The following is a 25,765-nucleotide window of genomic DNA, read 5'->3' as shown; positions in this document are numbered from 1 at the left end:
GGGTTAGAAGTATACAGTCGGAAGGCCCTGGACATGGTTGTTTTTAACATAGTGTATTCCAATTTGGAATCTCTCTTTTTCCGGGTGACATTACTAATAATGTGACCCCTCATCACTGCCTTTGAGGCATTCCAAAAGATTTCGGGTTTGTCCCAATATTCTATGTTGTCATCAACGTAATTTGTCCAATGATATGTTAGGTACAGTTTAAAGTCCTCTGAGTCTGCCAGGTATTGTGGGAATCGCCAAATGCGATCTGTCGAATGCATATGGGGATGGGTCAGCGCTATCGTGACGGGGGCATGATCAGAGATCAATATATCGAGTATATCTACCCCAGCAATCTGGGACATTAGGCCATCGGCAATGAAGAACCTGTCAATACGAGACAAAGTTCCATATGCCAACGATAAATGGGTGTGCGTCCTGTCAGTTGGGTGCAGCAATCTCCATGGGTCAGAGAGGTCTAGGGAGTCTTGAAACGCCAACAGGTGTCTGCTCTGGGAGTCAGTGGTTCTCGACATAGTCGGTGATCTGTCAACTGTAGGATCGTCCACCATGTTATAATCCCCCCCCACTATGAGGGAGTAGTTAGTTCTGCTAAGAAGAATGTGGGCAAAGTCCTGAATAAATGTGTGTGTATTAACATTCGGGGCGTATAAGTTGACAAGGGTATATTTGGTATGAAAAAGCTCTATGTCCATAATGATATATCTGCCTTCGGGATCAATGATTTCTGTCAAAACAGTAACAGGGAGGTTTTTTTTAAAAAAAAGTATGGCTACCCCTCTGGCTTTCGTGCGAAAAGGAGCAGCGACACAAGAACCAAGCCATGGTGCTTTCAATACATTCTCCTCACCCCTGCCAGCCAGTGTGTTTCCTGTAAGAAAATCACATCCGGGTGGAAGCGTTTAAGATGCGTGACCACACGTCGTCGTTTGACTGGGGAATTAAGTCCTCCCACATTCCAAGAAACGAATTGTATCGGTTTCGGGGGTATTACCTCAGATGAGGAAGAAACTGTAGACGGCATGGCTACCCAATCCCCACAGGGCAGTGAGAAACTTGACAGGTAAGCAATACATTCAAGCGGACAGTGGCGGCTCCCCTCCCAACCCAAGACCGCCTGGGTAGCAGTGAGTTCAACTGCACAAACATCAGCGCAACGTGAAATGTATAGCACAGTCTTAATATTTGAAATAACAATAGTGATCCATAATGACTCATAACTCTATTTTCTAACATTTTCCTAACAACCAAAAACATGGTGGGCACCAACTAGGTCTAGTGGTGCGCACACAAAATACTAACAAAATAATTACTAAATTAGTAAAAATGGATGCTTATAGTAAATTACAGTAAAAACTATAAGAGAAGGGAAAAAAAAAACAAGTAATAGGCAAACACACATCCGCCCGAGGCGGGGGTACCCTAAACAGTCAACCCATGGCATCTCACCGACAGATACCCTAGATAGCAGGCGACTTTGATGGGAATTTGTGAGTCAAAAAGTGAGTTCTCGCCACTTCCGGGTCTGTGTAAAACATATGATTACCATTCTCTGAGACCTGCAGTTTGGCTGGGTACAACAAGGCAAACCTGATATTGTTCCTATGTAAATGGGAGCATACATCAGAGAATTCCTTTCTTTTCTGAGCCACTGCAGCCGAGAAATCCTGAAATATCAGGATCTTGTGACCCTTGACCAACAATTCCCTAGTTTTACGATAAGCTGTGAGAACTTGTTCTTTGGCCCTGTAGTCTAGGTAGCGAGCAATGACCGGGCGGGAGCGCTTCCGCGTCCCATCCAGCATCGCCCCCAGTCTATGAACTCTTTCGAGATGAGGGATTTCCATATCATCTATGATTCCCAACGAATTTGGGAGGTCAATAGAAAGATAGGAGGAGAGGGCCTGGCCCAGCAAGGACTCCGGAATGCCTATAAATCGAAGGTTATTCCTACGAGATCTATTCTCCAGGTCCTCAACCTTATCCTGCAGTTGTTGTATATATTTATGTTGGGATGATATCCCCTTCTGACAGGATTGGACCAAGTCCTCAGTGTCCCCCAATCTCGTTTCCAACGCAGTAAGACGCGTCGCATGAGAGTCTATGCGAGCCAAACCCGTTTCTAAGCGGGTCTGTAGGTCGTCGAATCGCTTATCAAGCAAGGGCATAAGGAAATCTGAAATCTTTTGCCGTCAGAGGGGGAGATTTATCACTAGGTGAGTTAGGTGATTCCGACCCATGTCCAACCGGGGATGGTGGACCCGATTTAGGGGGGGCTTCTTTCCCCTTCCCTGCTTTGTAAGAGGTGTTGGACTGTTTCGGAGGCATGGTCTTGTCGAGGTATTTATCCATACCCCGGAGAATGAAATGCAGAACAATCAACGTCTCCCACAAATAGTGTTCCCCCAGATATGGACAGTGGCGGAAAAACAGAGGTGATTACATATAAAGCTCGAGCGGATGTGTTAAACCAACCCTTATTATCTAAAGCATACCGCAACCTGCGAGAAAGCCCATGGAACAGCCCCAGCAACAAACTACGGTAATTCTCGGCTGTGGTGAGAACATATATCTAGAAACAATATAATATGTCAAGCAATACGGAATAGAATGTCTGAGTAAAAATAACAAACGTCACATGATGGTATAAGAAAAAATAAGAATTTACTTACCGATAATTCTATTTCTCGGAGTCCGTAGTGGATGCTGGGGTTCCTGAAAGGACCATGGGGAATAGCGGCTCCGCAGGAGACAGGGCACAAAAAGTAAAGCTTTCCGATCAGGTGGTGTGCACTGGCTCCTCCCCCTATGACCCTCCTCCAGACTCCAGTTAGGTACTGTGCCCGGACGAGCGTACACAATAAGGGAGGAATTTTGAATCCCGGGTAAGACTCATACCAGCCACACCAATCACACTGTACAACCTGTGATCTGAACCCAGTTAACAGTATGATAACAGCGGAGCCTCTGAAAAGATGGCTCACAACAACAATAACCCGATTTAGTTAGCAATAACTATGTACAAGTATTGCAGATAATCCGCACTTGGGATGGGCGCCCAGCATCCACTACGGACTCCGAGAAATAGAATTATCGGTAAGTAAATTCTTATTTTCTCTATCGTCCTTGTGGATGCTGGGGTTCCTGAAAGGACCATGGGGATTATACCAAAGCTCCCAAACGGGCGGGAGAGTGCGGATGACTCTGCAGCACCGAATGAGAGAACTCCAGGTCCTCTTTTGCCAGGGTATCAAATTTGTAGAATTTTACAAACGTGTTCTCCCCCGACCACGTAGCTGCTCGGCAAAGTTGTAATGCCGAGACCCCTCGGGCAGCCGCCCAAGATGAGCCCACCTTCCTTGTGGAATGGGCCTTAACAGATTTAGACTGTGGCAGGCCTGCCACAGAATGTGCAAGTTGAATTGTGCTACCAATCCCACGAGCAATCGACTGCTTAGAAGCAGAAGCACCCAGCATTGTTGGGTGCATACAGGATAAACAGCAAGTCAGATTTCCTGACTCCAGCCAACCTGGAAACTATATTTTCAGGGCCCTGATAACATCCAGCAACTTGGAGTCCTCCAAGTCCCTAGTAGCCGCAGGTACCACAATAAGCTGGTTCAGGTGAAACGCTGACACCACCTTAAGGAGAAACTGGGGACGAGTCCGCAGCTTTGCTCTGTCCGAATGGACAATCAGATATGGCTTTGTGAGATAAAGCCGCCAATTCTGACACTCGCCTGGCCGAGGCCAGGACCAACAGCATGGTCATTTTCCATGTGAGATATATCAAATCCACAGATTTGAGTTGTTTAAACCAATGTGATTTTTTTTAGGAATCCCAAAACTACGTTGAGATCGCCCAGTGCCACTGGAGACATCAAAGGGGCTGTATATGCAGTACTCCCTTAACAACTTCTGGACTTCAGGAACTGAAGCCAATTTCTTTCTGGAAGAAAATCAACAGGCCGAAATTTGAACCTTAATGGACCCAATTTGAGACCCATAGACACTCCTGTTTGCAGGAAATGTAGAAATTAACCTAGTTGAAATTCTTCCGTGGAGCCTTCCTGGACTCACACCCTGGCACATATTTTCACCTAAGTGGTGATAATGTTGTGCGGTCACCTCCTTCCTGGCTCTGACCAGGGTAGGGATGACCTCTTCCGGAATGCCTCTTTCCCTTAGGATCCGGCGTTCACCCGCCTTGGCGTCAACGCAGCTGCGGTAAGTCCCGGAACAGACACGGTTCTTGCCGAATCAAGACCCTTCTTAGTATCTCTTTAAGTTCCGGGAACCAAGTCCTTCTTGGCCAAACCGGAGCCACGAGTATAGTTCTTACTCCTCTCCTTCCTATCATTTTCAATACATTGGGTATGAAAAGCAGAGGATGGAACACATACACCGACTGGTACACCGACGGTGTTACCAGAGCGTCCCAGCTATTGCCTGAGTGTCTCTTGACCTGGCGCTTCAGGTGGGACGCCATCATAACCACCTTTGGTCTTTCCCAACGGTTTACAATCATGTGGAAACTTCCAGATTAAGTTTCCACTTTTCCGGGTGGAATTCATTTATGCTGAGGAAATCTTCCCAGTTGCCCACTCCCGGAATGAACACTGCTGACAGTGTTATCACATGATTTTCCGCCCAGCGAAGAATCCTTGCTGTCATTGCCCTCCTGCTTCTTGTGTCGCCCCGTCTGATAACGTGGGCGACCGCCATGATGATGTCCTACTGGATCAGCACCGGTTGACTTTGAAGCAGGAGTCTTCCTAGGCTCAGAGCATTGTAAATTGCCCTTAGCTCCAGTATATTCATGTGGAGAGAAGTCTCCAGACTTGACCACACTTCCTTGGAAATTTTTTCCCTGTGTGACTACTCCCCAGCCTCTCAGGCTGGTATCCGTGGTCCCCAGAACACAGTCCTGAATGCTGAGTGTGCTGCCCTCTAAAAGATGAGCACTCTGCAGCCCCCACAGAAGAGACACCCTTGTCCTTGGAGACAGGATTATCCGCTGATGCATCTGAAAATGCGATCCGGACCATTCGTCCAGCAAATCCCCTGAGATCTGCCGAATGGAATCGCTTCGTAAGAAGCCACCATTTTTCCCAGGACTCCTGTGCATTGATGCACTGATACTTGGCCTGGTTTTAGGAGGTTTCTGACTAGGTCGAATAACTCCTTGGCTTTTTCCTCCCGGAGGAACACCTTTTTCTGGACTATGCCCAGAATCATTCCTAGGAACAGCAGACGTATCGTCGGAAAACAGCTGCGATTCTTGGAATATTTAGAATCCAGTCGTGCTGTCGTAGAACTACTTTAGATAGTGCTCTTCCGACCTCCAACTGTTCTCTGGAACTTGCCCTTTTCAGGATATCGTCCAAGTAAGGGATAATTTAGATGCCTTTTTTCTTTGAAGAAACATCTTTTCGGCCATTACCTTGGTAAAAGGCCCGGGGTGCCGTGGATAATTCAAACGGCATCGTCTGAAACTGATATTGACAGTTCTGTACCACGAACCAGAGGTACCCTTGTTGAGAAGGGCAAATTTGGACATGGAGGTAATCCTTGATGTCCAGGGACACCATATAGTCCCCTTTTTTCCGGTTCGCTATCACTGCTCTGAGTGACTCCATCTCGATTTGAACCTTTTATGTAAGTGTTCAAAGATTTCAGTTTAGACTATGTCTCACCAAGCCGTCTGGCGTCAGTACCACAATATAGTGTGGAAAAATAATACCCTTTTCCTTGTTGTAGGAGGGGTACTTTGATTATCACCTGCTGGATATACAGCTTGTGAATTGTTTCCAATGCTGCCTCCCTGTCGGAGGGAGCCGTTGGTAAAGCAGACTTCAGAAACCTGCGAGGAGAAGATGTCTCGACTCTCCAATCTGTACCCCTGGGATAATACTTGTACTATCTAGGGGTCAACCTGCGAGTGATCCCACTGCGCGCTGAGACTCTTGAGACTACCCCCCCCACCTTGAGTCCGCTTGCATGGCCCCAGCGTCATGCTGAGGACTTGGCAGACGCGGTGGAGGGCTTCTTTTCCTGGGAAGGGGCTGCCTGCTGCAGTCTACTTCCCTTACCTCTATGTCTGGGCAGATATGACTGGCCTTTTGCCTGCATGCCCTCATGGGAAAAGGAAGGATTGAGGCTGAAAAGACGGTGTCTTTTTCAGCTGAGATGTAACTTGGGGTAAAAAGGTTGGATATCCCAGCTGTTGCCGTGGTCCCCAGGTCCGATGGACCGACCCCAACTAACTCCTTCCCTTTATACGGCAATACTTCCATGTGCCGTATGGGATCTGTATCACCTGACCACTGTCGTGTCCATGACATCTTCTGGGTGATATGGACAACGTACTTATCTTGATGCCAGAGAGCAAATATCCCTCTGTGCATCTCACGTACATATATATAGAATGCATCCTATTAAATGCTCTATATGAATAAAATATTTTCAGTCAGGGAATCCGACCAAGCCAACCCAGCACTGCATCTCCAGGCTGATGGCGATCGCTGGTCGCAGTATAACCACCGTATGTGTGTATATACTTTTTAGGATATCTTTCCAGCTTCCTATCAGCTGGCTCCTTGAGGGCGGCCGTATCTGGAGACGGTAACGCCACTTGATAAGCGTGTGAGCGCCTTATCACCCTAAGGGGTGTTTTTCTGGCGGGAAAGGGTATAACGCCAATATTTGCTATCGGGGTAACCCCACGCATCATCACACACTTCATTTTATTTTATCTGATTCAGGAAAAACTACAGGTAGTTTTTTCACTCCCACATAATACCCTTTTTTGTGGTACTTGTAGTATCAGAAATATGCAACACCTCCTTCATTGCCCTTAACGTGTGGCCCTAATGAGAAATACGTTTGTTTATTCACCGTCGACACTGGATTCAGTGTCCGTGTCTGTGTCGACCGACTGAGGTAAATGGGCGTTTTTAACGCCCCTGACGGTGTTTCTGAGACGCCTGGACCGGTACTAATAGTTTGTCGGCCGTCTCACGTCGTCAACCGACCTTGCAGCGTGTTGACATTCTCACGTAATTCCCTAAATAAGCCATCCATTCCGGTGTCGACTCCCTAGAGAGTGACATCACCATTACAGGCAATTTCTCCGCCTCCTCACCAACATCGTCCTCATACATGTCGACACACACGTACCGACACACAGCACACACACCGGGAATGCTCTGACAGAGGACAGGACCCACACTAGCCCTTTGGGGAGACAGAGGGAGAGTTTGCCAGCACACACCAAAACGCTATAATTATATAGGGACAACCTTATATAAGTGTTTTCCCTTATAGCATCTTTATATATATCTCAATATCGCCAAAATCAGTGCCCCCCCTCTCTGTTTTAACCCTGTTTCTGTAGTGCAGTGCAGGGGAGAGCCTGGGAGCCTTCTCTCCAGGCTTTCTGTGAGAGAAAATGGCGCTGTGTGCTGAGGAGATAGGCCCCGCCCCTTTTTCGGCGGGCTCGTCTCCCGCTATTTAGTGAATCTTGGCAGGGGTTAAATATCTCCATATAGCCTCTGGGGGCTATATGTGAGGTATTTTTCGCCAAAAAAAGGTTTTCATTTGCCTCCCAGGGCGCCCCCCTCCCAGCGCCCTGCACCCTCAGTGACTGCCGTGTGAAGTGTGCTGAGAGGAAAATGGCGCACAGCTGCAGTGCTGTGCGCTACCTTTAGAAGACTGCAGGAGTCTTCAGCCGCCGATTCTGGACCTCTTCTTACTTCAGCATCTGCAAGGGGGCCGGCGGCGCGGCTCCGGTGACCATCCAGGCTGTACCTGTGATCGTCCCTCTGGAGCTGATGTCCAGTAGCCAAGAAGCCAATCCATCCTGCACGCAGGTGAGTTCACTCCTTCTCCCCTAAGTCCCTCGTTGCAGTGATCCTGTTGCCAGCAGGACTCACTGTAAAATAAAAAACCTAAGCTAAACTTTCTCTAAGCAGCTCTTTAGGAGAGCCACCTAGATTGCACCCTTCTCGGCCGGGCACAAAAATCTAACTGGAGTCTGGAGGAGGGTCATAGGGGGAGGAGCCAGTGCACACCACCTGATCGGAAAGCTTTACTTTTTGTGCCCTGTCTCCTGCGGAGCCGCTATTCCCCATGGTCCTTTCAGGAACCCCAGCATCCACAAGGACGATAGAGAAATAACAAATGGTACATGAAGGTTGCTTCAGGAGCCAGTAGAGCTGAATATATGGCTAAAGCAATCAAGGAAATATGGAAAAGAATACAATCAAATTCGCTGGAGAAAGAAAATAATAAACGTCACATAGAAATTTCCATATAGGAGAAACAGAAATATATCGCATATAAGCTTTGGTGTGTACAAAATAACAAACGTCACATTGAGTTCATCACAGGAAGAGAGAAAGAAGTACAATATTATACTCGATAATGTGAGAATAAAAATAAAAAATAAATAAAAAAAAATAAGAATTTACTTACCGATAATTCTATTTCTCGGAGTCCGTAGTGGATGCTGGGGTTCCTGAAAGGACCATGGGGAATAGCGGCTCCGCAGGAGACAGGGCACAAAAAAGTAAAGCTTTACTAGGTCAGGTGGTGTGCACTGGCTCCTCCCCCTATGACCCTCCTCCAGACTCCAGTTAGGTACTGTGCCCGGACGAGCATACACAATAAGGGAGGCATTTTGAATCCCGGGTAAGACTCATACCAGCCACACCAATCACACCGTACAACTTGTGATCTAAACCCAGTTAACAGTATGACAACAGAAAGGGCCTCTTAAAGATGGCTCCTTAACAATAACCCGAATTAGTTAACAATAACTATGTACAAGTATTGCAGATAATCCGCACTTGGGATGGGCGCCCAGCATCCACTACGGACTCCGAGAAATAGAATTATCGGTAAGTAAATTCTTATTTTCTCTATCGTCCTAAGTGGATGCTGGGGTTCCTGAAAGGACCATGGGGATTATACCAAAGCTCCCAAACGGGCGGGAGAGTGCGGATGACTCTGCAGCACCGAATGAGAGAACTCCAGGTCCTCCTTTGCCAGGGTATCAAATTTGTAAAATTTTACAAACGTGTTCTCCCCCGACCACGTAGCTGCTCGGCAGAGTTGTAATGCCGAGACCCCTCGGGCAGCCGCCCAAGATGAGCCCACCTTCCTTGTGGAGTGGGCTTTTACAGTTTTAGGCTGTGGCAGGCCTGCCACAGAATGTGCAAGTTGAATTGTGTTACAAATCCAACGAGCAATCTACTGCTTAGAAGCAGGTGCGCCCAACTTGTTGGGTGCATACAATATAAACAGCGAGTCAGATTTTCTGACTCCAGCCGTCCTTGCAATGTATATTTTTAAGGCTCTGACAACGTCCAACAACTTGGAGTCCTCCAAGTCGCTAGTGGCCGCAGGCACCACAATAGGTTGGTTCAGATGAAATGCTGATACCACTTTAGGGAGAAAATGCGGACGAGTCCGCAGTTCTGCCCTATCCGAATGGAAGATTAGATAAGGACTTTTATAAGATAAAGCCGCCAATTCAGATACTCTCCTGGCAGATGCCAGGGCTAGTAACATAGTCACTTTCAATGTGAGATATTTCAAATCCACCTTTTTCAATGGTTCAAACCAATGGGATTTGAGGAAATCTAAAACTACATTTAGATCCCACGGTGCCACCGGAGGCACCACAGGAGGCTGTATATGCAGTACTCCCTTGACAAAAGTCTGGACCTCAGGGACAGAGGCCAATTCTTTTTGGAAGAATATTGACAGGGCCGAAATTTGAACCTTAATGGATCCCAATTTGAGACCCATAGATAATCCTGATTGCAGGAAATGTAGGAAACGACCCAGTTGGAATTCCTCCGTCGGAACCCTCCGATCCTCGCACCACGCTACATATTTTCGCCAAATGCGGTGATAATGTTTCACGGTGACTTCCTTCCGTGCCTTAATCAAGGTAGGAATGACTTCTTCTGGAATGCCTTTCCCTTTTAGGATCTGGCGTTCAACCGCCATGCCGTCAAACGCAGCCGCGGTAAGTCTTGAAAAAGACAGGGACCCTGCTGTAGCAGGTCCCTTCTCAGAGGTAGAGGCCACGGTTCGTCCGTGAGCATCTCTTGAAGTTCCGGATACCAAGTCCTTCTCGGCCAATCCGGAACCACTAGTATTGTTCTTACTCTTCTTTGCCGTATGATCTTCAATACCTTTGGTATGAGCGGCAGAGGAGGAAACACATACACTGACTGGTACACCCAAGGAGTTACCAGTGCGTCCACAGCTATTGCCTGTGGATCTCTTGACCTGGCGCAATATTTGTCCAGTTTCTTGTTGAGGCGAGACGCCATCATGTCTACAATTGGTCTTTCCCAACGGTCTATTAACATGTTGAAGACTTCTGGATGTAGACCCCACTCTCCCGGATGAAGATCGTGTCTGCTGAGGAAGTCTGCTTCCCAGTTGTCCACGCCCGGGATGAACACTGCTGACAGTGCTATCACGTGATTCTCCGCCCAGCGAAGAATCTTGGCAGCTTCTGCCATTGCACTCCTGCTTCTTGTGCCGCCCTGCCTGTTTACATGGGCGACCGCCGTGATGTTGTCCGACTGAATCAACACCGGCTTTCCTTGCAGGAGAAGTTCCGCCTGGCTTAGAGCATTGTAGATTGCTCTTAGTTCCAGAATGTTTATGTGAAGAGACTTTTCCAGACTCGTCCATACTCCCTGGAAGTTTCTTCCTTGTGTGACTGCTCCCCAGCCTCTCAGGCTGGCGTCCGTGGTCACCAGGATCCAATCCTGAATGCCGAATCTGCGGCCTTCTAATAGGTGAGCCTTCTGCAACCACCACAGAAGTGACACCCTTGTCTTTGGTGACAGGGTTATTCGCAGGTGCATCTGCAGATGCGACCCTGACCATTTGTCCAACAGATCCCTTTGGAATATTCTTGCATGGAATCTGCCGAATGGAATTGCTTCGTAAGAAGCCACCATTTTTCCCAGGACTCTTGTGCATTGATGTACTGACACTTTTCCTGGTTTTAGGAGGTTCCTGACCAGATCGGATAACTCCTTGGCTTTTTCCTCTGGAAGGAAAACCTTTTTCTGAACCGTGTCCAGAATCATTCCTAGGAACAGCAGACGAGTTGTCGGGATTAAATGGGATTTTGGAATATTCAGAATCCACCCGTGTTGTCTTAGCACCTCTTGAGATAGTGCTAAAGCTGTCTCCAGCTGTTCTCTGGACCTTGCCCTTATTAGGAGATCGTCCAAGTATGGGATAACTAATACGCCTTTTCTTCGAAGAAGAATCATCATCTCGGCCATTACCTTGGTAAAGACCCGAGGCGCCGTGGACAATCCGAACGGCAGCGTCTGAAACTGATAGTGACAGTTTTGAACAATGAACCTGAGGTACCCCTGGTGTGCGGGGTAAATCGGAACGTGTAGATACGCATCCTTGATGTCCAAGGATACCATAAAGTCCCCTTCTTCCAGGTTCGCTATCACTGCTCTGAGTGACTCCATCTTGAACTTGAACTTTTTTATGTAGAGGTTCAAGGACTTCAGATTTAGAATAGGCCTTACCGAGCCATCCGGCTTCGGTACCACAAATAGAGTGGAATAATACCCCTTTCCTTGTTGTAATAGGGGTACTTTGACTATCACCTGCTGAGCGTACAGCTTGTGAATGGCTTCCAACACCCTCTCCCTTTCGGAAGAGACGGTTGGTAAGGCAGACTTCAGGAAACGATGAGGAGGATCCGTCTCTAATTCCAACCTGTACCCCTGAGATATTATCTGCAGGATCCAGGGGTCTACCTGCGAGTGAGCCCACTGCGCGCTGTAATTTTTGAGACGGCCCCCCACTGTCCCCGAGTCCGCTTGAGAGGCCCCAGCGTCATGCTGAGGTTTTTGCAGGAGCCGGGGAGGGCTTCTGTTCCTGGGAAGGAGCTGCCTGTTGGTGTCTCTTCCCTCTTCCTCTGCCTCGTGGCAGGTACGACAAGCCCTTTGCTCTCTTATTTTTGTAGGAGCGAAAAGGCTGCGGTTGAAAGGTCGGTGCCTTTCTCTGTTGGGGAGTGACTTGAGGTAAAAAAGTGGATTTCCCGGCAGTAGCCGTGGCCACCAAGTCTGATAGACCAACTCCAAATAACTCCTCCCCTTTATACGGCAAAACCTCCATGTGACGTTTTGAATCCGCATCGCCTGTCCACTGTCGTGTCCATAAGGCTCTTCTGGCTGAAATGGACATAGCACTCATCCGAGATGCCAGTGTGCAAATATCCCTCTGTGCATCACGCATATAGATAAATGCATCCTTTATTTGTTCTAACGACAGTAAAACATTGTCCCTATCTAGGGTATCAATATTTTCAATCAGGGATTCTGACCAAACTACTCCAGCACTGCACATCCAGGCAGTTGCTATAGCTGGTCGTAGTATAACACCTGCATGTGTGTATATATTCTTTTGAATAACTTCCATCTTTCTATCTGATGGATCCTTAAGTGCGGCCGTCTCAGGAGAGGGTAACGCCACTTGTTTGGATAAGCGTGTGAGCGCCTTGTCCACCTTAGGGGGTGTTTCCCAGCGCGCCCTAACCTCTGGCGGGAAAGGGTATAATGCCAATAACTTTTTTGAAATTATCAACTTTTTATCAGGAGCAACCCACGCTTCATCACACACGTCATTTAATTCTTCTGATTCAGGAAAAAACTGTTTGTAGTTTTTTTACACCATACATAATACCCTGTTTTACGGTATCTGTAGTATCAGCTAAATGTAACGTCTCCTTCATTGCCAAAATCATATAACGTGTGGCCCTACTGGAAAATACGTTTGAATTTCTACCGTCGTCACTGGAATCAGTGCCCGTGTCTGGGTCTGTGTCGACCGACTGAGGCAAAGGGCGTTTTACAGCCCCTGACGGTGTTTGAGGCGCCTGTACAGGCATTAATTGATTGTCCGGCCGCCTCATGTCCTCAACTGACTGTTTAAGGGAAGATAAACCATCACGTAATTCCACAAATAAAGGCATCCATTCTGGTGTCGACCCCCTGGGGGGTGACATCTGCATATTTGGCAATTGCTCCGCCTCCACACCAATATCGTCCTCATACATGTCGACACCACGTACCGACACACACCGCAAACTCACAGGGAATGCTCTAATGAAGACAGGACCCACTAGCCCTTTTGGGGAGACAGAGGGAGAGTCTGCCAGCACACACCACAAAGCGCTATATATACAAGGGATATCCTTATATTAAGTGCTCCCTTATAGCTGCTTTAATATATATATATATAGCCATTAATGTGCCCCCCCTCTCTGTTTTACCCTGTTTCTGTAGTGCAGTGCAGGGGAGAGACCTGGGAGCCGTTCTGACCAGCGGAGCTGTGACAGAAAATGGCGCCGTGTGCTGAGGAGATAGGCCCCGCCCCTTTTTCGGCGGGTTCTTCTCCCGCTATTTTTCCAGTCAGGCAGGGGTTAAATATCTCCATATAGCCCCTATGGGCTATATGTGAGGTATTTTTAGCCTTGTATAAGGTTTATATTTGCCTCTCAGAGCGCCCCCCCCCAGCGCTCTGCACCCTCAGTGACTGCCCAGTGAAGTGTGCTGAGAGGAAAATGGCGCACAGCTGCAGTGCTGTGCGCTACCTTATGAAGACTGAGGAGTCTTCAGCCGCCGGTTTCCGGACCTCTTCACGCTTCAGCATCTGCAAGGGGGTCGGCGGCGCGGCTCCGGGACCGGACTCCACGGCTGGGCCTGTGTTCGATCCCTCTGGAGCTAATGGTGTCCAGTAGCCAAGCAGCAAATCCACTCTGCATGCAGGTGAGTTTACTACTTTCCCCCTAAGTCCCACGTTGCAGTGATCCTGTTGCCAGCAGGACTCACTGTAAAGAAAAAAACCTAAACTAAACTTTCTCTAAGCAGCTCTTTAGGAGAGCCACCTAGATTGCACCCTTCTCGTTCGGGCACAAAATCTAACTGGAGTCTGGAGGAGGGTCATAGGGGGAGGAGCCAGTGCACACCACCTGACCTAGTAAAGCTTTACTTTTTTGTGCCCTGTCTCCTGCGGAGCCGCTATTCCCCATGGTCCTTTCAGGAACCCCAGCATCCACTTAGGACGATAGAGAAAAGAGAATAACAAATGGCTCAAATACAATTTAGAATATGTGATAATGGGCCAAGAACAGCAATTAGGGATTGTGGTCAGAGATCCCGTAATCGAACACACAGTTGAGAATATCTGAACCCCGCAGCCAAACCGCAGGCAATCTGGGCTCCCTTCCAGCAGTGGGGTGTCCGTGAGGTGTATCAACCAGTGCAATATTTTGCCCCCTAGTACAACAGTCGGTTCGGCAAGCTAATGAGCGGGGAAGCACAATAGGTGTAGCAACAGAATCCACAGGGAGCAGGAACAATCCCTCACAAAGTCCCAGTAATGTCCAGCTCAGCGGCCCACAGTCCCAAGCACTAAAGGAGACACCCCAGCATACACGGAGCAAGTGCTTATGCAATAGGAGAGAGGAAAAAGGAATCAAGTGAGGGTAGCTGTAATCGGGGAAGGGGAAGGTGTATCGCGGGAAGGGGAAGAGGAGCACACAAGAGGGGGGACGGTACCAAGTAAGGGGCAATAAAGAAGAGAAAAAGGAGGGGGGGTTGTTAGTAAAAAGTGGAGGGGGGGACAAACAGAGTTAGTACCTGGAGTGTTAAGGGGAGTTAATAGCTTCTGGCTAAGTCAGCCCCCGCGACAGCCTGGATCTGTAGAGGGTCCCGAAAAAGAAGCCTCCAGGTTCTCCGGGCACCAGCAGCAGGAAGGGACACACAGCCAGCCCCAGCAGACAGCCTCAACGGCACAGGTCAGAACAGGCATCGGCGGGTCCAGCAGACTAATAGGTCGAATGGGGAAAAGGCCAACCAAGGCGGATCGTCCCAGGCGTCACCAGCATACAGCAGTCCGGGCACACAGCGGAGGTTAGTGCACGCCGCGCCCCAGCCGCCGCCGGAGAGAGACAGGAAGGCAGCCCCACTGCTACGTCTCCTATTTGGCAAACTGCAGCGTCGCCAGCCCCAGCAGACCCCACCGCGGCGTCACGGCCAGGGGGATATTCCGGCCAGCAGGTCAGGCCTCCAGACCACAACACCCGGAATCCTTCAGCGGCGGCCCGATGTTCCGGTGGCAAAGCCCTCCGTCCAGGGCCCGGGTCACCAGAGAGCGGTTCCGGGAGTTCACAGGCCACGCGTCGGGCTTCCACAGCAGGGACCCCACCTCCCTAGGCACCACGAGAGACGCCTGCCGTTATGATCCCGTGAATGGAGCGGGTCAGCCACACGAGGTGAGAGAAGGGAGCAGGGTGATCGGCGCTCCGAGTCTTCAGGCGCGTTCCCCCCGGGGTTCGTGCCAAAATCAGGCAGCCATCCACGCCATCTATAAAGACGGCTCTACTTCGGTGATCAATAGGTCCACAGGGGCGAGGATGGTAGCAAAATGTTCCTCAGTACATGGGGACCACTCTCCCATATAGTAAATGTTCCCAATGAGGTAGAGAAGGGAGGATTATTATGGATCACTCGAGCCCCTGTGCAGAAAGCGATAAAAAGCGGCCATGCTGGATGCCCGCCCAAGTCTCCCTCCTGATATTGTTATATTATACATAGACACCATCTGGGCCTGTCCTGACATTGTTATATAGCATCTCCTATATAATAGCCCAGATCTGTGACTTTGTGACTCATTTGCTAATGCTGGGCGGAGTCACAACACTGGGCGGAGTTAGTCAAATGAGTCACAGATCTGGGCAAATCTATAGGAGACTAGGAGCAGAAGCAGATGGTATGGGCATGGCACAGGCAGGGGTGCATACCTCCCAGTTTTCTTCAGGCAGAAGGAGGGACACACAGACAGCGAAAAGGGGCGTGGCCAACGAAAAGGGGAGTGGCTTCACGGGAGGGCCCCTGTTTTCGTCAGTGAGGGGGCATGCCCAGCGCTCAGTGAGCTGCTGGCATGCCCCCAGGGGCGGATTATGAGTCCGGGGGGCCCAGGACACTTGAGACGGGGGGGGGCCTATCTCATCGCTGTGACTGCTGGGGGTTTGGGGGCCTGGCCTAATCGCGGCCCGCGTGGCCACGCCCTCCTATGCAAATTCCTGAGTTTGTTTTTTTTAAATGGGATTTTGGCCCCTCAGCTAGGGGTAAATCCAGAGGGGCTGGTCACTCCCCCCTACACACCCGCACAGGCAGAAGAAAGCAGGGAGGCTGCAGCCTCCCTGCACCACCACAGACCTGCCAACACGCAGCAGAGTGTGCTGACTGTAGCACAATGCTGCTGCTGGCAGGACGGGGAGCTTCAGAGCTGGGACAGAGCTACTCCAGCCCGGGGCCCCCTATAACTGTGGGGCCCACGGTACATACCCCCTGCCCCCCCCCCCCCCCCCCCTTAATCCGGCTCTGCTGCCGGAACCCCCCCTTAATCCGTACCCCCTGATGCCCCCTCTCCCACTGTCTCCACTAAATAGACGCTGTGCGCATGTGCACAGCGTCTATTCACCGCAGCTCTGCTAAGCAGAACAGCGAGTTCAGGAGCTTCCCAACTGCCCCCCCCACCGGGGGGACACTGCGGCCCACGGGTGGGACAGCGGGACAGACCCAAAAAAATGGGACTGTCCCGCGAAAATCAGGACAGTTGGGAGGTATGGGGGTGTGTGAGGGGGTATGCCATACAGACAGATTGGGCACCGGCTCACTATGTGCTTGACCCCCCACATCAGCATACTCAGCAGGGGCTCTCTGGCGTGGAGAAGCGTCACTTTCTGGCACACTCCACGCTTCTTAGCTGCAGTTTTGTGGGGCACCTGCCGCTGTGCAGGTTCCGTACTGCCTCTGTTATCTCCAGCCCCAGCAACCCCACCGCTAGCTGCAGCGCTGCCACCCGCAGTGAGGTGCGCCCAGCTCCTTCACACACTTTAGCCGGCGGGTAGCGCTGCAGAAGTCAGCGCTGCTTGCAGGCTCCGACCCCCTCCTCCCTCCAGCCGCAGCGTCTCCTGGGAGCTAACCAGTCACTTCCAGTCTCCCCTTTCCACAGTGCCCGGCAGCCGCGAGGTCCGCGCCGCGTGCATACTATAACCCCCTCCTCCCTCCAGCCGCAGCGTCTCCTGGGGGATAACCAGTCACTCCCAGTCTCCCCTTACCACAGTGCCCGGCAGCTGCGCGAGGTCTGCGGTGTGACTGAGGAGGGGGGGGGGGGGGGATGCGGACGGGCAGAGGAAGCAGGACTCCAGCCTGAGAGAGTCAGCCATGCCAAGTCTCCACCAGCAGCAGATCCCAACAGGTTGGAGTGGAACAGCAGCAGCCAGCAGCAGTGACTCCGGTAAGACACATCTGTCTGTCACCACTGTTCTGTCCCTAATACCAATCTCTCACGTGCCCTGTGTTCTGTCATGTCCCTGTCACCCCTGGCCTTGCCCTGTCACCCTTATCCTGGCCCTTTCACCCTTATCCTGGCCCTGTCACCCTTATGCTGGCCCTGTTACCCCTATCCTGGCCCTGTCACCCCTGTGCTTGCCCTGTCACCCCTATACTGGCCCTGTCACCCCTGTCCTGGTCCTGCCGCCCCTACCCGGGCCATGTCACCCCTATCATGTCCCTGTCATTTCTGTCCTGGCCCCGTCGGCCCTGTCCTGGCCCCGTCACCCCTGTCCTGGCCCCATCACCCCTGTCCTGGCCCCATCACCCCTGTTCTGACCCTGTCACCCCTGTTCTGGCCCTGTCACCCCTGTCCTGGCCCTGTCACCCCTGTCCTGGCCCTGTCACCCCTGTTCTGACCCTGTCACCCCTGTCCTGGCCCTGTCACCCCTATCCTGGCCCTGTTACTGCATACCCTCCAACTACCTTTTTGGCAGGTACAGTACCCGCAGCGCCTCCAGACCCCTCCCCAATGCACCACACCTCCTTACCTTCCCCTCCACCACATGCGGCACTCCACCCCTCCCCCACACGCTGTGCCTCCAGACCCCCTACATCACCCGCGGCTCCCAATCCCCCGCCCCTCCACCACCCAAAGCACCTCCAGGCCCCCTCCACCATCGACCCCCCCTCCACCATCGACCCCCCATATATGTCTCCCACCACACCTGCCCCCCCTCCACCCGCAGCATCTGCAGACACCCTCCTCAATCCGTGGTCCCCCCCTCCCCCACCCCTCCCCCACCCACGGCACCCCCACACCTGCCCCTCCACCACTTGCAGCGCCTCAAGACCCCCTTCCCCATCCGCCACACCACCTGTACCTGCCCCTCCCCCACCCATGGTGCCTCCGGACCTTCTACCCCACCCCCGGCACCCCCGCCCCTTCCCATCCCACAGCACCTCTGGAACCCTTCACCCATCCACAACATCCCCGCACCTGCCCCTCTCCCACCCATGGCACCCCTGCCCCTCCCCCACCTGCAGTGCCTCCGGACCCCTCCCCCATCTGCAGCCCCCACTCCTCTGCCCCTCCCCCATCCGCAGCACCTCCCGACCCTTCCCCATCAGGGCCCCTCCCGCTTCTGCCCTCCCTCCACCCGCAGTATCTACAGACACCCTCCCCCATCCCCAGTCCCCCCCGCACCCGCTACATTCTGTACATCATGCCCTGCAGGTGCTGTTCACGCTGTCGCAAGGGGCTGCGCCTCCTTCACCATCGCACGCACTTTCATTGTGCAATATTTAACCACTAACAAAGGAATGCAGGTAATACTTCATATAATACAAATATTGAACCCCAGAAAGGCATGCAAGGGTTAAGGGGGCGTAGCCCCTTGCGACGATGTGAAGAGCGCCCGTAGGGCGCGATGAAGCACCTAGTTATATTATATGTATACACCCTGCGAGCACACTATTGTTATAGCCCAGATTTATCAAGCCTTGGAGAGTGATAAATTGCACGGTGGTCAAGGTCCAGCCAATCAGCTCCTAACGTCCATGTTACAGGCTGTGTTTGAAAAATGACAGTTAGGAGCAGATTGGTTGATACTTTATCACCGTGCATTTTATCACTCTCCAAGGCTTGATAAATCTGGGCCTTTATATGGTGGGCTGTTAAGAGCTGAACAGGGCCCAGGTGCTGGGGTGTGGCTATACAGGGAGATGTGGCAGCATTCAGTATGTAACCGACACGTCCACTATAAAACTACGATTCAAGCCAGTGTCTACAGCAAGTGTCACAGTCACTGATCTACATTCCAAACCCACCACATCTAGGTCAGTAACTGACCCTTGGATCTCTGCAGCGGGTCTGGGAACTATTCCCAGGGATTCCTAATCACTAAATGAACGTCACCTGTTTCTGCTCAGTGGCCAATCAGCGGAAGCAGCTTCCTGTTCCATTGCCTGATTATTGTGCTTTCTCCCTGTTATCTTGCCTGCAGTGCTCTAGTGATACCTGTGTCCTGAGCTGGCTTGTCCTTGACTACGTCTCTGCTTAGTTACCCAGGTACTGACTGCCTGGCTTGTTTAACTACGCTCCTGCTCTGACCTCTGCTTCCTTCTACCATCCCAACTGGACCCTCTCTCGGATATCAGATCCATTCAGCCGTGTGTAACCACCCTATTCTCCTAGTATAAGTTTCAGGAAACATAAATGGATGAAATATGTATAAACAGAGATGTATTTGGTAGCCAGTCATAAAATGAAACAATAAAGATTCGTGTTAATGGGACTGAGAGCTGCAGCCTGACGGGATCAAAAAATGAGTCAATCACTGAAGTCATTAACACAACAATCTCTTTTCTTCTGAGACAGTCAGTCTAGGGACCAGAATCCTGTGACAACAGGCTGTTCTAATGCTGAAAATAAACCTTCCTATTTATTACTGTACATCTCACACTGGTGGATACAGTGAGCTCCCATTGGACAGAGACAAACTGTAACCTTTGGCGTTCACTGCACCTTATTCAGGTTTGATAGCATACCAAAAAAGCACACTAGTTGGAAAAACCATGTGCACTGCAGGTGGGGCAGATCTAACATGTGCAGAGAGAGTTATGGGCCCCTACACACTGGCAGATAAAACAGAACGATATGAACGCTCTCGTTCATAAATGAACCAGAACTCGTTCATATCGTTCTGTGTGTAGGCACAAACGATTAACAATGCGCGGCCCCGCGCTTGTTAATCGTTGGTGCCCCGTCGCTTATGCATGCAGATCAATATGGAAGAGATTGTCCATATTAGCGTGCAGTGTTATGGAACCGGGTGACGGGGGGAGACTTCACTCCCCGCGTCACCTCCCCCCCGCCGCCGGGTCGCCCGTCGGCCGTATACGCCGTCGGGCAGCTCGGCAGTAGATCGGTATGTGTGTAGGGCCCATTAGATTTGGGTGTGGTGTGTTCAAACTAAAATCTAAATTGCAGTGTAAAAATAAAGCAGCCAGTATTTGCCCTGCACAGAAACAATTTAACCCACCCAAATCTAAGTCTCTGCACATGTTACATTAGCCCCACCAGCGGTAGGGGTGGGGGTGCTATCAGTGGCAGCTTCGATGTCCCGTGGGCGGTAGAGGGTGTTCTACCTTCCGCTCAGCACGTAGGACCTGGAGCAGTAATTTCTGCTAATTACTCCTTTACTGCACAGATGGTGGGAGATGGGGTGGGAGGGAGAACACTGAACTGTAGAAGGGGGCATTGGGCTGAATGAAAGTGCCCCAGTACATGACTTCCAGTGTGGTATGGGGTGTTTAATACTCAGGGGAGGGGTGGATAGTGGAGTGGGCTTAATATTCATCATTTTCCGGTGGGAGAGCAGCTTGCTTGACTGCAGATATCTCCAGTTCTAGAAATAGATTTCTTAGCTTTTAATTGGATAAAAAAAATCTAGAGAGTCCCAACTTTCAGGAAGTACTGGGGACTTGGGGATCAAAGTTTAGGAGCCAGAGCCATCCACCAACGAATATATAAAACTGCATACCAGGAGTGTGGAGCTGGAGCAGGGACCAGCTGCTGGAAGGCTGATATCTCTGGTTCTGGGCATAGTAGAGACAAGCTGCCAGTGTCCACTGAATGGGGAGAGTCACAGCTTTTGAATTTTATCCTCAGGAAAACTCTAAAGGCAGATATATCTATGGACGGATCGGGCAGTGTGTTGAGCATACACACTGTCCGATCAGTCGGGGACTGACATCATGAACTGGGCGGCCGTGTACACATGCCCGCCCAGTTCAGCTGTCAATCACCGTCGGCTGCCGCTGCATGTGTGCGGGCGGCCGGCTGGTCGCCCGTACACACACAGCGACGCGCCAATATATCGGTAGATATATTGGCCGTCGGCTGTGCAGCGGGGCCGACTCGATACATCTGTGAACGACGGAGTTCACAGACGTATCGCCCGTACACACTGGCCGACGGACCCGCGATATATCGGCCGTTCAAGAGAACGGCCGATATATCGACCAGTGTGTACCCACCTTTAGTCAGACAGAACCTGAGATATCTGTCTGGGAAGAGAAATTAACAGGCTCGGAGGGGGACAACTGCTTTGAAGTTGGATATCTCCGGTTCCCCAGGGCCGATTTTAAAAAATCTGGTACCCCTGGAAAAAGGGAACCCTCAGCTATTAGTCTAGGGCCCTTATACTCCTGGGGTCCTTTGGCAACTGATCCCATATGAAAAGACGGCCCTGCCTGTGGTGCATCGTACAGATTATCCGGGCCTGGGCATGTCAGGGGGCCCAGGCCAGAGCACACCAGTAGCCATTTTTTTTGTTACAGTGTTTTAGAATTTGAAGTTCTGTCCTCTTATCATTGTTAGGAAGATAACATGTTTGCTGTATTCATTTGGAATCCGTGTGCCTGCAGGCCGACTGTATCTCCATTAGAGTATCAAGATCTAAAATTGGCCACACGCACTGTGATATGGGGGGTACAAACATATCCGTGCTTAAATTCTAAAGGGGGGTACACACGGAGCGATAATCTAAGCAATCTGACTACATTGCTTAGATTTTAAGCATGATCGCTCCGTGTGTACCCCTAACAGCGATAGCGATGCGCAGCCCCGCGCATCGCTATCGCTGGTGCTAGATTGGCCTGCATGCAGGCCAATCTAGCAGGTCTCTCACTTCACCCGCTGGGTGAAATGAGTAGCCCCCCCCCCCCCCCCCCCCCCCCCGTCTTCCCCTGCACGCTCAGCACACATCGCGCTGTGCTGAGCGGCTGGAGAGATGTGTGCTGAGCGGTTCGCTCAGCACACATCTCTCCCGCATCGGGCCGTGAGTACTGGCCTTAAGTAATCTGACTAGATTGCTTAGAAATTAAGCATGGATCTCTCCGTGTGTATGCCAATGGTGATAGAGTTGTTAGCAAACCAAAAAAGTTAGCAATTGGGCTAAACCATGTTGCACTGCAGGTGGGAAAGATGTAACATGTGCAGTGAGAGTTAGATTTGGGTGGGGTGTGTTCAAACTGAAATCTAAATTGCAGTGTAAAAATAAAGCAGCCAGTATTTGCCCTGCACAGAAACAATATAACCCACCCAAATCTAACTCTCTCTGCACATGTTACATCTGCCCCACCTGCAGTGTAACATGATTTTGCTAACTTTTTTGGTTTGCTAACAGCTCCCATAGTGTTCTTTTAACATGATATAACCTTGCACCAGCTTGACGTAGGCTGGCATCACTTTAGCACCTGTGTTACATGAGTTTAACACTGTTTACAGCTATTCTCTGGCAGGCGAATGCCGCACAGAAGCTGTAAGTGGCACTTGCACAGACACAGTAAAAAGCACCACTTACTAGGTTTGCACTTGTAAGACACCAGCAGATATTTGATTGTACCAGGACACGGGTCCAGCCCAAAAACGCGGCTGTTCACGGGAAGCTGGCAGGACCTCAGGTTCTGGCACTCATCCAGTACTTTCTGCAACAATAAGATACGGAGACCCTTGTGAATACAGAATATCACAACCAGAGACAGCGTATGCATTTACAGTGCGGGGGGTTATATACATGCAGACAATAAGCTATCGCACGCATCTCCACATACATATACACATGTACTCAGCCGATCTTATCTTGTGCTCTGTGTCACATTATATTAAGGAAGGAAACTCAGCCCTATACACTTTCCTGCCTGATTTCTTATCTACACATTGTGTCATGTGAGACTCTTTTTGTCTAAAAAAAAATAAAAATCATAAAACTATGTATGAAATAATTGAAAATATATTCCCCCCCCCCCCCCCCCTCCCCAATAAATAAAAAAATGGGGAGGCAAATTGTTAGAAAGCCATAATAATCTTATTTTTTTTATGTCCACTCTTCTTGGAGATATTCCTATTTACATTTAAATATTTCAGGGCCAGGACAGGGAAAGGCGTCCATTCAATGGCGCATCTATAATGGATGCAGTGCACACGGCGCCATGTTTCCGGAGACCTGCACATGCTCAGACTACGGCTCAATGGGCGGTATTCAAATTATATATCACGCCCAATCTCCTTTCTAAAGTGATCCCCCCTATCGCGCATTTCGCGCCTATAATAATCCTGTTTAGCTGCATAAAGGGTTGGGCGCCCTCGCTACCCCGGGGATAGCGAGCTGAAATGATTATACCACACCCGTCAGCAGAAACAGAACCGGTGTGGAAGGGGGTGAAAATAATTGAATACCGCCCAATGAGTCTACTGCGCACACAGTTAAACCGCCCCTGAGCCCATCTCCGCAATATTTTTGTGAAGTAACGCATCAGCCCACGTGCTACAACGGCTAGCGCTCTCTTGAGCTGAGGTAAATATGAAAACGTTGCATGTTTCTATGGGGGTTGCAGCTTCTGATGGAAATGGGGGGACTGCAGCATATATCAGAAATATCTCAATATGTATAGTTTGGAGCAGAGAAGGGGTAGGGGGGACATGATAGAAACTTTCAAATATATCAAGGGTTTTAACAAAGTCCAGGAGGGAAACATTCTCCAAATGAAGAGAAGCAATAGGACACGAGGACATGCATTGAGACTGGAGGGGGGGAGGTTCAGGGGAAATTTGCGGAAAAATTACTTCACAGAAAGGGTAGTGGACAAGTGGAATAGACTCCCATCGGAGGTGGTAGAGGCTAAAGGGCCCTACACACTTAAAAATTATCTGTCCAATCTGGTTGATTGGAAAGAAAATCTGGCAATGTCTGGGAGCAAATGACAATCAACAATTCACTCCCAAAATCAAGAAAATGGACAAATGGTTGTTCTGATGAATTTGTTTAATGTAACAAACTTAACCAATTTGTCTGTAAGTCCATTTTTGTGTTTTCCAGGGTTTGAGAGCAAATAGTCAATTGTCATTTGCTCCCAGACATTTCCAGATTTTCTTTCCAATCAGGCAGATTGGACAGATAATCTTTAAGTGTGTAGGGCCCTTAAGACAGTAGAGCAATTAAGACAGTAGAGCAATTTAAACATGCATGGGATAGACATAAGGATATCCTTACAAAGAAATAAGGATCAATTAAGGTTAGAGAAAAAAAAAAAAAAAAAAAGGGGCAGACTAGATGGGCCAAGTGGTTCTTATCTGCCGACATATTCTATGTTTCTATCTGCTGCGGCTCCTCCTTCATACATTGGGGTGATACTTAATATTTGTGGGTATGCTGCAAATTTTAAATGATAAATAGACCCTCAAGGGTTGCTGCATCTCCTCTACAACGTCATATTAAAACATATTTGCTTCATATTTATAGTGGAGGGAAGATGAGGGGGCCAGTGTGCTGTCTCCGTGTGTGCGGGCCACCTCCTCTCTAGCGGCCGGTGCAGGTTAAGTATACTCTGGCACTGTGCTCATGTCTAATGTGCCTGCGCAAATTACCAATAAAATAGCTGCTGCGACATTTTTCAGGGTGTGTGGTGTGGGCCCCCACGGACCCAGGGGCCCATGTGCATTGCTCACCCTGCACTCATTATAGATACGCCACTGAAAACGTGTTTTTGTTTATAACCTGAGACAAAATTTCTAAGAATCCGTAAGACGTCGCAAGTGCTCAGTAAATTGGTATCATAAGTTTAGCCAACACAGGGCCTCATATTTTTTAAAGGGCCTAGGTTTAGCCAACACAGGGCCTCATATTTACTAAAAAGAGGTGATAAGACTTGCTTCTTATCACGGTTAATCGTAGAGATAGATATCCTCCTATCACTATAATTTACTAATAATATATTGCCATGGCAGATGTGAAATGTACTGCGTCACCGGGCCAGTCTTTGTGATCATGTGTTTGTAGGTAGGGATGGACTGGTGTCTTGAAGCAGCCCTGGCAACCACTCAACAAGGGGGCCGTGGCCATAGTTCATGGTTGCATGCCACAAGTCAGGGGGGCCTGGCTTTCTGGCATGCCATGTACACCTGCCACGGTGTGGGACGGGTGTTTTGCTTGGCCAGTGTGGCTCTGTGTTTGGTCGGACCGGCTCATCCAGCCATTGACCCTTCTGGCATTTGCCTGAAGTGCCAGATGGCCAGTGTGGCCCTGCTTGGAACTAGAAGCTTGGAATTGGACTTTCAGTTCCACTTGTAAATATAAAACCAAAATAACATTAAAAATATTGATAAGTGTTTCCAATTATTCTGCCGGTGATAATGAAGGTGGAGTCGCAGTGGTACAATTGTTCAAGTACTGTATAGGGAAGTTTTCGCTGGAGAAACTTGGTAAAGAGCCTTTGATAGATTACACAAATAGAACCCAAATAACACTGAATCCAATTAGAAAATGGAGAGTGAGAGTTCAGCACTAGCG

At 49.9% G+C, this 25,765-nt stretch overlaps 1 protein-coding gene across 3 annotated transcripts in view; it reads right to left on the bottom strand.

Annotated features, from left to right (window-relative positions):
- EVA1C (eva-1 homolog C) overlaps positions 1 to 25,765 on the bottom strand; it is a 255,850-nt gene that overhangs the window by 102,133 nt on the left and 127,952 nt on the right. For all 3 annotated transcript variants that reach the window (XM_063956440.1, XM_063956438.1, XM_063956439.1), the window contains one exon: positions 22,781 to 22,904. In XM_063956440.1, coding sequence (XP_063812510.1) covers positions 22,781 to 22,904 — 124 coding nt within the window. The remainder of the gene's footprint in view (positions 1 to 22,780; positions 22,905 to 25,765) is intronic.

Source organism: Pseudophryne corroboree, chromosome 2 (genome assembly GCF_028390025.1).
Source record: "Pseudophryne corroboree isolate aPseCor3 chromosome 2, aPseCor3.hap2, whole genome shotgun sequence".
Classification (NCBI taxonomy): domain Eukaryota; kingdom Metazoa; phylum Chordata; class Amphibia; order Anura; family Myobatrachidae; genus Pseudophryne; species Pseudophryne corroboree.
This window is presented reverse-complemented; position numbering and strand designations above follow the sequence as displayed.